At 35.2% G+C, this 12,617-nt stretch overlaps 1 protein-coding gene across 5 annotated transcripts in view; it reads left to right on the top strand.

Annotated features, from left to right (window-relative positions):
* Positions 1-12,617, top strand: part of DNAH5 (dynein axonemal heavy chain 5) — a 152,252-nt gene that overhangs the window by 82,279 nt on the left and 57,356 nt on the right. For all 5 annotated transcript variants that reach the window (XM_072034973.1, XM_072034975.1, XM_072034972.1 and 2 more), the window contains 7 exons: positions 4,052-4,228; positions 4,738-4,942; positions 5,373-5,515; positions 6,251-6,385; positions 8,215-8,337; positions 10,272-10,485; positions 11,158-11,381. In XM_072034973.1, the coding sequence (XP_071891074.1) occupies positions 4,052-4,228; positions 4,738-4,942; positions 5,373-5,515; positions 6,251-6,385; positions 8,215-8,337; positions 10,272-10,485; positions 11,158-11,381 (1,221 nt within the window). The remainder of the gene's footprint in view (positions 1-4,051; positions 4,229-4,737; positions 4,943-5,372; positions 5,516-6,250; positions 6,386-8,214; positions 8,338-10,271; positions 10,486-11,157; positions 11,382-12,617) is intronic.

Below are 12,617 nucleotides of genomic sequence, written 5' to 3'. Positions count from 1 at the left end.
ACACAATTCTTCTCATCAAGTTAGGCAACATTGATGAGGGGATGAAGTAGATACTCAACATGTTTGCAAACAGCTTCTTCAGAGGGACCTGAACAGACTCGAGAAACTGGCTGACAGGTACCTTGTGATGTTCAATGAAAGCAAATGCAAGATATATGGAATAAACCCATGCAGCAATACAGGCTGCGGGCTGACTGGTTAGGAAGTAGGTCTTCAGAAAAGGAGCTGAAGGGTACTGGTAGATGAACTGTGTGCCTTTGTAGCAAAGAAGACCAATTGCATCCTGCACTGTACATCTACTAAGAAGAATGGCCAGCAGGTCTAAGGAGGCAGATTTGATACAGTTATTGGAACTGAATTGCAGTTGCATTCTACTGTTGTTACAAAAGCTTCTCTGTAGAGAAAGCAGATTTCTCAAAAAATCATAAAACCCCTATAAGCTGCTTCTCATTTTCTCTTTTTTTTAAATCTTTTAATGAATGCCGGAGGATATATTTTTCTTCGTACTGAAAGAGTAACACACATGCTGTCTTCTTCCCTGTTTTTTATTTTTATTAATTGATAATTCAATAAGCTTCACACCAATCTGTAACACAACCTCTAGTTAGGAACTGCACAAACTACTATTATAGCAAAATGTCTCAATTCCAACCCAGTTCCCTACTGAAAATCATCCAAAAGCACAAGAAAGAGTCTCTGGACCTTTTGCTGTAATTTTTCCCCAGTCTGATTAGTGATGCTAGTGCACCTGAGTCAAATATTTTTTCCTAATTATTCTAGTACCTAATCTTATTTTTTTCTACCGGAGTGCCCCTAGCATTTTGAATCTAGTATTTTGGGATATTCATATTTTTATTCACAACAAACCAAAAGTAAAGACAAGAGGAAGCGTTTTGCAAGGACAGCAAAATTAAGGTAAGAGGAAAGATTTCTACAAAATTTTCACCATAGTTTTAGAAATATTTATTTATTTATTTATTTTTATTGTGAAGGTTAGGGATAGCAGGGAATATTCATTTTTTTTATGCTCTCCAACCTTTATAAAATCTCCAGCATTCCCTCAATTAAGTGTATGATCTGATAAAACTGCATCTCTCTCAGAAATCCCCCAGGAAACACAAATATTCTGTTACTGCTCTGGCTGCTGTTGCATTTAAGAGAGTTTACCTCCAACTCATTTAGAAAGTATAACAAAAAAAGTGAGGTGTTTATGCTTGGACTCTGTAGTGATAATGCATAGTAACTGTTTTCATTCTGGTCCTTCACACCTGAAGGAACAAAGGAAAGCCTTTTTTGGTATGAAAATGTTGATATCTTTGGAGACAAATGTTAACAGTTTACGTCATAAGACGTGATATATTCTATTTCTTAAAGAAGATGGCAGTGCAACTCTTAGTAAGACATGCTTTCTCATGTACTCTACCTATGCTTTTATTAACGATCCTCCTTGTTATTTTCTGTTCTTGATCTTTTCTTTTAGCACACAAAATCTTTTACCTGAGTTTTCCATAGGGATTTTCTCACAGTTATTAATGTAATTATTTTTGCTTTTATATTACAGTTTGGTTTGGTTTGGTTTTCAATCCTTCCATTCATGTGCTTTTTTCAAATAGTTTGTATCTCTCTTTTTTTTTTTTTTTCCAAATAGTGGATGCTTAGCTGTTTTAAATGCAGAAAGACCCAATTTGCAAATATTCCAAACCAATTTTGCTTGAGAGATAATCCACTGAACTTCAAAACACATGATTCCTTATCAGTACAGATACTTGGAAAAATGTAAATGAAAAAATATGAATCTAGGACAGTGACTTCCATGAGATTCCACTTGTGTCGTTCCTTTCCATACTTACAGCATTGCCTATGGCCTACTGATGTTAGGTGTTCACAAATCTTCCTCCTTGTTTTGGTATATATTCCTTGTTTATTTGCAGACAACAGCCTGTTGAATGTTTCAGTTTAAATCAAGCTATAGATTCAGCTGTAAAGACAGCAAAACCAAAGAAAATGGGCATTTAATTTTGCTTTATCAGACCTGATTTACCTCCCCATTTCAAAGTGATACAGAGACTAAATTTAGTTGTTTTGATGTAAGCGTTGCACAGAAGTAGTTTCACTTATTCCATAATGATCTTGTGCTTTTATTTTGGTGGTAGCAACAGTTAAAAGGAAAACATGAAGCTTTTTTTTTTTCTTTATTGCTTTTAGATAACACAAAACAAATGAAGTTAATTTCAGTCGTGAAACAACCTTTTCAACCTCCCTTTCACTCCCCCACCCTCCCTACATAAAAAAAAAAAGAAATTGACTTTGAAATTGCAACCTGTAGTTATTTATCATTTGAGCCAATAGCATATTTGTGTTTTTGTTTTGTTTTTACTTCAATAACAAAACATCTTGATGTCTTTTCCAGTCCATCTTCCTTTGAATCTGTTTTGTAGTGATATATAGTACATATTCCAGCAGGCAGTGTAGTTGTTAATCTTGCATTGTTTACTTATTTTACTAACAGAATTAAGTTTTTTTCTTTAGTTCCTAATTCTTAGATGCTGAAGTGAACATAGATTTGGTTGATATTTCAAAAGCATTTTGAAAAATAATAAAATACAGGTAGCTTAAGAGAACATTGTATATATTCAGATTTCCTGTGATTATAATTTATAAATAACTAAATATAGTAACCTATTGGGATATCATATACCAAGGCATAAGCAATTTCCAAATTAACTGAAAGAGATCTGAAACTTGCCATATTGGTAGTCTTGTCTAACATGCTTCTTAAGCAGATATTGCAAAGTGGTCAAAGGTATTTGTTCCATTACTCACCAACACCTTGAAAAACAATAATATTTTACCAGCTTTTCTAATCTACCCTAATATCTTCTGAACAGCTTGTTAAGTTCCAGATATGTATTTTAAGTATTGCCATTTAATCTTTTGCTCTTTGTTTTCCATGTACTTGTCTCTAGAAAGCTTTTTCATACATCTACCTATTTGTAATAATTTATTTACTTTGGACTTTAAAAGATAAAGTTTCAGAAGATTATGTAGGTAGATGTGTGGAAAGCAATCATGGAAGCACAGAACAGTTGAGGCTGGAAAGGGTCACTGGAGACCATGTAGTAGAACCCACCTCACTTACTCAATACAGGACAACTGGAGCAGGTTGCATAGGGCTGTGTCCAGGTGGGTTTTGGGTATCTCCATAGTTCCAACATTCAACATAGACACCAGAAGACTCTCTGAGAAACCTGTTTCAGTATTAAACCACCCTTACAATAAGAAAGAGAAAAACGTTATGTTTAGATTGTATTTACTATTTTTCAGTTTGTTCCAAGTATTAGTTTGAATTTTGGTCAAGAATCTGCAAGTGTTTTTGCTGATGAGTGTATTTTATGTGGGAAATAAATTCAAGAGAAATAGATAAGAAGCATTCCACCACAGAAATGATGGAAGACTTCTGAGTAAATCTAAGAAGCAGGTTACTGCTTTCAGCTAAAGACGTCAAAGAACAAATACTGTTCTACAATCTTATAAAACAGTTTTAATTAGGTTTTGTTTATCCAACATTACAGATACAGAGATGCCCAATAAAAATATTACTATTACTCAGACACACAGCATAAGTTCATGGACTCTCGGCAGTCATCCTCTGAAATACTTTTTCTCCGCAATTGCCAGATTTTTCCAGGGGTAGCGTGCATCACTGCTAAATGCTAACATTGTGAAGAACAAATCAATTCTTTCTTTGCAGAGTTTAATCACAGCAACTGTGATTAAAAAATACTTGAAAGAATGCTTTTTGTGCTGTTAAAAACTTTGAGTGCTTTTATTCTTCAGTATCCATGCTGAACCTCTGGTGGTTATCCAACCCTGAGTAAAGAGTTGGAACTTCTGCTAGCCAAACTGTGCCCAAAAAACAGGGAACTGAGTCCCCTATCCCTCTCAAGAAAAATCAGCTTTCCATGCTTTCAGGATCTTTTGAATTAGCAGAGCCGAACTGATTGACTTTCATCAGGAATTAAATTTATTTTCTCACCGTACTCTGTAACAGGGATTTTTGAAAAGGCATTCCTTCCAAGAAGCTGAAATTCTACGTCAGCTGTATTCTTCGTCATTCCCAGACTTACACCGCTTCAGTATTCAGTCTCTGCAGAGCAAGACTGAGATGTTGGAAGCCTTTGTGATTATGCAGAGCATTAACATGCTGCAAGGTCTTATCCCACCTAAGGTAAAGTAGTGTAGGGTTTTTCATGTTTATTTATCTAATGGATATAATTGTAAGTCATGCAGTTATGTGGAGAGATTTTTTAATGTCTTGGGAGTATAAATGAAGATGCAGGATGGTGAGGAATATATTCTTTTTCTTTTGAAAACAGTACTTAGTCTGTGTCCTCTTTTCACTTTTGGATTTGGTGTTGATACATACTCGTATCAGCAGCTTTTCTTCAGGGTGTTTATTTATTTATTTTATCTTATGGATTGTTACCAGATTATAAACTATAAAATAAACAGATCAAATGCTGTAATGGGTGATTGAAAGTGGTATTTGCTGGTGGTTTTCTGTTTTTTTGTGGTCCACTAGGTACTGATTCAGTCTATTAGTTGGGAACAACATCACTAAATTTAAACATAACTGAGGGCTTTTAACCGGATGTTACTAGCGATTATCATCAAGTAGAATATTCAGGCTATTAAAAACACATTGAAATAAAACAAAAATTTAACTTAATCCTTTAGGAGCAAGGAGGGGAACTGACTCCAAAATACTTGGAAAGGTTGTATATCTTCTCTCTTATGTGGAGTGTCGGAGCGTTACTAGAACTGGAAGACAGATGCAAAATGGAGCACTGGCTACGAAATCATGCAACAATAAAGCTTGATCTTCCCTGTATTCCAGAAGGCAGTGAAGATACCATATTTGATTATTACGTGGCATCTGATGGTTAGTTACCCTGTTGAGTGCTTTGGGGTAGAACTTAGAAGTTATTTTAAAATTGTGCTTTTTTTTTTGTAGCTTATTTTGTGTTTAGTTTTACAACTACACTTTACCAGTAATGCTGCATAAAGCTTTTTCCCTGTTGCCTTTGAGAATTCAGAATGTGGATACAATGCTACAGAAATCTACATGGATTTTGTGCTAATGAATTGTCAAGTGAACAAAAACAGACAAGCTGGAAAACTGTGTTCTTGTCATAATGTTAGGAAACAGCTGGGACAGTGGACCATGTTGCTTTTCTCAGGGGTTCAATAGGAGTAAGACTCTTAGATAATTTTGGTCTGAATTTACAGAGAATACCATGCATTGATGGAAAATAAAATAAGTGAAAAGGCCTTGTATTTATAAAACATTAAGTTAATTTCTTTTCTATTAGGTAATTGGATGCACTGGAATACACGTGTTGAAGAGTACGTATATCCTAGTAGCAGCACTCCAGAGTACAGCTCCATTCTTGTTCCAAATGTTGACAACGTGAGAATGGATTTCCTTATTGAAACTATTGCAAAACAGGGCAAGGTACTTTGCCAGTATTTCACATCAAAATTATGATAATAGTATGCATGATGACGTTTTTGAATTAGAAGTGAAACTGGATATTATTGAAGAAGAAGAATTTCATTTTTTTGTGTGTGATATAAAACAATAATAGTGATTCCAGAGGCTATGTTCATATGAATATTACATGAGTTGTGGAATATTAATGCTTCCAGCCTTTTCTGTCTTTCCAACACCCATCCCTCCAGTTGCAGAAATAATGGGAATGCAATGTAGCCAGGTCAGAGCAGAAGTGATTCTGTCCTGTGATTTCTGGGGAGAACAAAGAGCAGTGGAGTGCCAGACTCTGCTGATAGGAATTCTGCCAGATGAAGCAGTTACAGCATTCATACACCTTTATTTAGGGTATGCAACCCCTTCTTCACCAAAACTATGTCAAATAAGCAGTATATAGAAAATAACAGCAGTGACTGAAATCCTTCAGATGATGAGGTTCTAGGCAGTACTTCCTTTTTTTCTGTTGTTATTTGAATGATCTACTTCTTTGCTCATTAAATTCTGCTAACTGGCAAGACCATTAGCTGCACATGTTTAACTAGTGAAGCCTGCAAAGACATCAACTATTTTGCTTCTACACATCCCTTGTTAAAATTTTTCTAATTTCATCTCTGCGTAAAAGGTACATGGGATTGGTGAGGTGTTGCCAAAACACATGGCTCTTTTGTGTCATCTTATTTCTGTGTTGTCTTTGTGTAGGCTGTCCTACTAATTGGTGAGCAAGGAACTGCAAAGACTGTTATCATCAAAGGTTTTATGTCAAAATATAACCCTGAAAGCCACATGGCTAAGAGCTTGAATTTTTCATCTGCAACTACACCATTAATTTTCCAGGTACAGTAGTCATTCACTTTCTAATAACATGGCTGGAATCAGAGACTAATGGATGTACTGAGAATTTATTGGGAAGATACTGCTGAAAGTGGTTTATTTAATTGCAGATGAGTGCAGAAGCAAAAAAGAACCTGCTGAAATGGATGAAGCACATGATTTAAAAAGACTTCTGTAAACCGTGTGTCCATTAACTTCTTTGATAGTTACTGAGCTATTTTTAGACTATATCAATACCATGCTTATTATTTCCTTCATCATACTTAATATTTTTAATGTCAAATACATCAGTTCTCACTAATTGGGTAGAGCTGTCGGCAACTTCACTCAGATTTCACTAAAATCCATGTTTAAAGTAAGTGCTACCCACAACAATCTGTCATAGTGTGCGCTGTCTGCAGTTTAATTTTGAGTAATTTATATTACTCATTAAAAAGTAACACATGCAGTGCAGCTGCTCTAAACAGAACTATGAATCCTTAAATCCTGCATTGTACTGCCTGTCCAAATTTCTGCTGAGCTACTTTGAATTATTTCTTTAACCTGCTGGCGATAAATATACAGGAAATATTTTTAATGTGGTTTCATATGCCAAGCCTAAGCACTGTCTGTGCTGTAAGCAGAAGTGCTGTCTATACTCAATGTGTCATCTACAAGATATAGCTTATATATACATATATTACATACATAGCTTGCTTATATATAGTAAGAAGATGAAAGAAAAAAAGTGGTGGTAAGCATGCTTCTAAACAAAGATATTTCATTAAGTCTCTTCAGTTTGTGTCTGTGAATTATCATTTAATGATTTTATGAAGTATTTTGTTTTCTGCTGGAAAAGTCATCAAGAATCACTTCTGCCAGATCTGACAGATTATTGCAATATTAATCTTGCAATATTAACAGATGTTTAATTTGTCATAGTGTTACAGATACTAGCTAGCAGGTAGTTGAACTGGCAGAAGACAGACAAAATAAACATATATCACAATAAAAGATTATTAAAATTCATTAGAAGTTTTATGATATTTTTGCATTATTCTATGCAAAATAGGACAAAAAATTGTCTTAGCTTTGCTGAAGCTCTCAGTGTCTGACTAGTAATTAACAAAACTGAATTTCAGAACCGGAAGCTTTAGCATTACATTTCAAACAGATGAGCATGACTGTTTTCCCCTATCAATTTCCTCTCCGCTCCCTCATGAGATGAATACTCCTCCCTTTACCCTCACACGTGGATGCAATGATTATTTAATGTCCTCCTCAGCCACACAGACTATAAATTAAATTAGCAGAATACAAATGCAGATAAAGATGATGCATACGTTTTACAATTCTCATTAACATCAAAGAACTGAAATGTTGTCCCAGTCCATTTCAGTGTTTGTATATACAAAACTAAGCCTGGTGATTTCTTAATTTCTTGCAATAATGCAACAAGCATCTTAATGATATCCTAAAATTGAGAAGATCAGCAAACAGGCAAAAATTAGTAGTCACAGTTTTATCTCTTATTGCTTGTAATAATTCTTTTTTTTTGAAACTTAAAAAGAAAAGTTTGAGATGGCTTCAAAATTATGAAACTAAGGCATGGTTGTCTACACTGTATATTTCATATATCTGATGCCAACCTAATGCTGTATAGCACGAGATTTCAGACAGTCTAGCTGGATTACTGCAATGACCTCTAGCATGTGTTGTTTAAATCTTCTAAATCAAAATTTGTAAAAATCTATGTAACAGAAACTTGCTATATACTTACCTATAATATGGTTAATGAATGAATCATGTATGAAAAAGAAGGGCTAATTTTGTTAATAATTGCTTTTTAACAGCGCACGATAGAAAGTTATGTGGACAAGCGCATGGGAACAACATATGGTCCGCCTGCAGGCAAAAAGATGACAGTCTTCATTGATGATGTGAATATGCCCATAATAAATGAATGGGGAGATCAGGTTAGTTTTGTAAAAAAGGAAAGAAGCAGACAAAATATTTGTTTCCTTCTTAAACTGTAAAATGGCTTCTCTTTTCAGGCAGGCAATAAAAGGATAAACAAGGTATCTACGCTTAGTTTTTAAAGTATTTTTTAAAGAACCCATCCAGCTTAATATTATCATGAACTTAATTAAAATAAGTGTAATGACTAAAGCAGTTTAGAATAGACAGAATAGAGCAGTTCAGTTAGAAGGGACCTTCAAAGATCATCTAGCCCAACTGCCTGACCTCTTCAGGGCTAAATGAAAGTTGAGTTGTATTAATGAGGACATTATATAAATGTTTCTTGAACACTGACAGGCATGGAGCATCAACCATCTCTCTAGGAAGCCTGTTCCAGTGTGTGGCCACCCTCACAGTAAAGACATTTTCCTCACTTCCAGCCTGACCCTCCCCTAGTGCAGCTTTGTGCTGTTTCCATCCTGCCACCAGTGATCAGGGAGCAGAGAGCAGAGACTGGCACCTCCCTCTGCATTTCCCCTCCTCTGAGAGTTGCAGAGAGCCATGGGATCACCTCTCAGCCTTGTTTTTTCCAAAGAAAACAACCAAAATGTCCGCAGCCTCTCCTCACAGGACATGCCTTCCAGCCCTTTTATGAACTTTGTTGCCCTCCTCTGGACATGTCTATTGTGAAGCCCAAAACCACAAACAATGCTCAAGATGAGACCACACCAACACTAAATACAGCGGGAGAAACACCTCTTTTGACTGGCTTGCTGTGCTGTGTTTAATGCACTCCAAAATGTGTTTTGCTCCTTGGCTGCCAGGGCACACAGCTGCCTCATGTTGAGCATGCCGTTAACCAGCACTCCCAGATCCCTTTCTGCTGAGCTGCTCCCCAGCCACTCATCTCCCAGTCTGCGCATGTCCAGGTGCAGAACCTGGCATTTTCCTTTGTTGAACTGCATGCTGTTGCTAATCACCCAGTGCTCCAATCTAACTGTATGCCTCCGCAAAGTCTTTCATCACTCCAGACAGTCACCTGTACCTCCCTATGATTCTAGCGTAATCAGCAAACTTGCTGAAGATGCACGACTCTCCTGCATCTAGATGACTGATAAAAACGTTAAACAAGACTGGCTCTAGAACTGAGCCTTGGAGATGCTCAGTTAGCCAGTTAAAACATGGCTGTATAATTTTAACACTGTTTTTTAAATAATATTCATTTTTTACTCAAAAAAATTAATAAATGTTGGTTAAAATAAACCTCTGCACACAAATTGTGATAGCAAACTGTCTCTGTAGACAATAATTAAAATTTATGAACTTGACAGGTAAGAACTGACTTCTGCTTTCAGAAATTAATTGAAGTAATCATTATATTGGCAAAATATTTCTGAAGTATACTGCATTGGAAACTAATTAAATGTTAGAATTTCTAGAGAAGTATACTCTTACAGTGTACTGTCAATGGGTTGGTCAAACAAGAAAGTAGGGGGTTCCATTTATGGCTAAAGGAAGAAAAAGGAAGAAATCTTTTTTCTTTCTTTTTTTTTTTTTTTATGGAAGTAATCCTGTGTTTTCAGCTTGAAAAAGCATTCTTCATTTCTGATTGTTACACATGGAAATTTCATCAAAATATTTGGTAGCAGATGCAACATACGAAGATACAAGCAAGACTGAATTTGGGAATGAGGGTTTAATTCTAAGCTAGGAGTTCTACTTCCACCAGGATTCTTGTCCATAGATATTACAAATGGAAAGGACAACTTAAGAATGCTTATTCCTAGCAGTACATTTTTCTCCAGAAACAAACAAACAAATAAAAAGCAAGGACTTTAGGGAGAAAATAATGTTATATTCTTTACTGGACTTTCAAGTACATTAGTATGTTTTTTATTTCATTTAGTTGTGTGTATAATATTCTGTTACGTACTACCTGGCTATTTTGCAGGTTACTAATGAGATAGTAAGACAGCTTATGGAACAGAAAGGACTGTATAATCTGGAAAAGCCAGGCGAATTTACCAACATTGTGGATATTCAGTTTTTGGCTGCCATGATCCATCCTGGGGGAGGCCGCAATGACATTCCACAGAGACTCAAGAGGCAATTTTCTGTGTTCAACTGTACTCTGCCGTCTAATTCTTCTATTGACAAAATTTTTGGTAAAAAAAATATATTAGCTTTGTATTTATCCAATTACTGAAAATTGTAGTTGTTTTTTCTTTATCCCCCCCTCTCTAAATATTGTGATTAACATTGAGGCTTAATACCATTCTAATTTGCTTACTAACACATTTTCCTACAGCACTTGCTCCCCAAAAGCATCTTCAGTAATCTGCATTTTTTGGACCCAGTCATATCTCAGGATCTACTGGTATGCCAAGGGTTAGGCATGAAGACCATTTCTTATTTTGGTGGCATTACTGGAGAGTTGTTAAGGTGCTACTGGTGCTAAGAATGAGTGATTAGTAGCTAGGCTATTGCAAAAGACGGGAACATACTGTTCTCAGAGAAGTGATTGAATATATGAAGGGTTTGTGAACTGCTTTGGTAGACTAAAGTAGACTTTCAGAGGCTGGTTCATTAAAACCTAAATGTCCAAGTGTGTTTGTGGCATGATATGCTGTAACACCAAGAGAATCAGGATTTGAATAAGGAAGACTGGGAAGCCTTTCCAACAAGTGTTTTTTTTTTTGTTTATTTGTTTCTGTTTTAAGATTTTGGGGATTAAAAAACAAACAAACAAACATAAAAACGCACTTGAAAAGATCATAACTCTTGTTGTGCTAATGCCTCTTAGAAAATCTTTCATTTGGCAATTTTCATTTTCAAAGGTGTAATTGGAGAAGGGCATTATTGTAGTGAGAGGGGATTTTCAGAAGATGTGAAAGAAACCGTAGCCAAGCTAGTGCCACTGACACGCAGGCTGTGGCAGATTACCAAGATAAAAATGTTGCCCACACCAGCCAAGTTCCATTATATCTTCAACCTTAGAGATCTCTCAAGAATTTGGCAAGGAATGCTGAATACTACATCAGAAGTCATCAATGAACCAAAGGTAAGTGAATCACATTAGTGTTTTTGTTATATAGTCAATTAGTATACAATTAGTGGGGGAAAAAAAAAAAAGAGGATGAAGAGTCTAACTTCTTGGCATTTGTGTTAGAAACAAATTTGTGTTAGAAACAAATTTGTGTTAGAAACAAATCCTTTTTGACTGAAAAACATTTTTAATCTTTTTTTGAGGCAAGGATATTTTTTTTTTCAGTTTTTACAGTGCCACCTCAAATAAGAACTTTGTTTCTAGACTATGACTCAAACTTTTTTTTATGAGAGAAGGCTAGCTTTTATACTGTTCCTGACAAATGCTAGTTTATTTAAAAAAAGGGGCAAAGAAAGTTATGAGAGACAATGAACTTCATTTTAAATAGATAAAAGTGCATCTATCTTGGTTAAAATAGATGAACATTTCTCCTCTCCCAACTAGTGTCTTGAGACTTTCAGTCATTGCCTAATATCTGTCTAACAATTGATTTCTGGCTAACAACTAAAAAGGAAGAGAAAATAACAAGTCAATGCGATTTTTTTTCCATAATCCACCTTTCTTCCAGGAAAAAAAAAAAAGAGTATTTTATGCATCAGTTTTCCTTCAGGTATTTTAAGGAAAAGCCAATTAGTGTTTTGAGCACTGAAACATGATGAGCTGGAAAAACAATGGTTATGGTAAAAAATCGTTATATGTTTGGGTTACATAATCACTTAATGTTTAGTGTGCTTCCCTGGTTGTTGAATAAGCTCCTGCATTCTACTATATCTGAAATTTAAATTTTAGAATTTTTTTTTTTTATTTTCAAAACTAAAAATATACAGCACAAATGTGATTTTACATATAAATATCGCTCAAAATCTGATTGTATGAATTTACATATTAGTTCTGAGACCTGACATAGTATGCATCAGTTATACAAAGTGCTGTAGGCTCAAATGAGTTCTTCAAGGAATGCTTGGAATTTTTTCTACTACTGTGTATTAATTTGATAGGATTAGAAGCAGTGCTGCCAGAATTAAAAACCTTTAGGTTTCCTTATTCCATCCTCTGACCAAACAGGAGGACTTTAAAGGTAAATTAAATTTGGACAAGGAATAATATAAACACCTATACATTTTTTTTTTTTTTTTTTTTACTCTAACTAATTTGGTTTTGTTGTTGGGTGTGACATTTATGTTTGGCATGATATTGCTCATGCTGTTATGCTGTTATTTCCACCCACCTTCCACTTCAAATATAACTGGT

Source organism: Anas platyrhynchos, chromosome 2, assembly GCF_047663525.1.
Source record: "Anas platyrhynchos isolate ZD024472 breed Pekin duck chromosome 2, IASCAAS_PekinDuck_T2T, whole genome shotgun sequence".
Lineage (NCBI taxonomy): Eukaryota > Metazoa > Chordata > Aves > Anseriformes > Anatidae > Anas > Anas platyrhynchos.
Note: the sequence above shows the minus strand (reverse complement) of the source record. Positions and strands in the feature narration are given on the sequence as shown.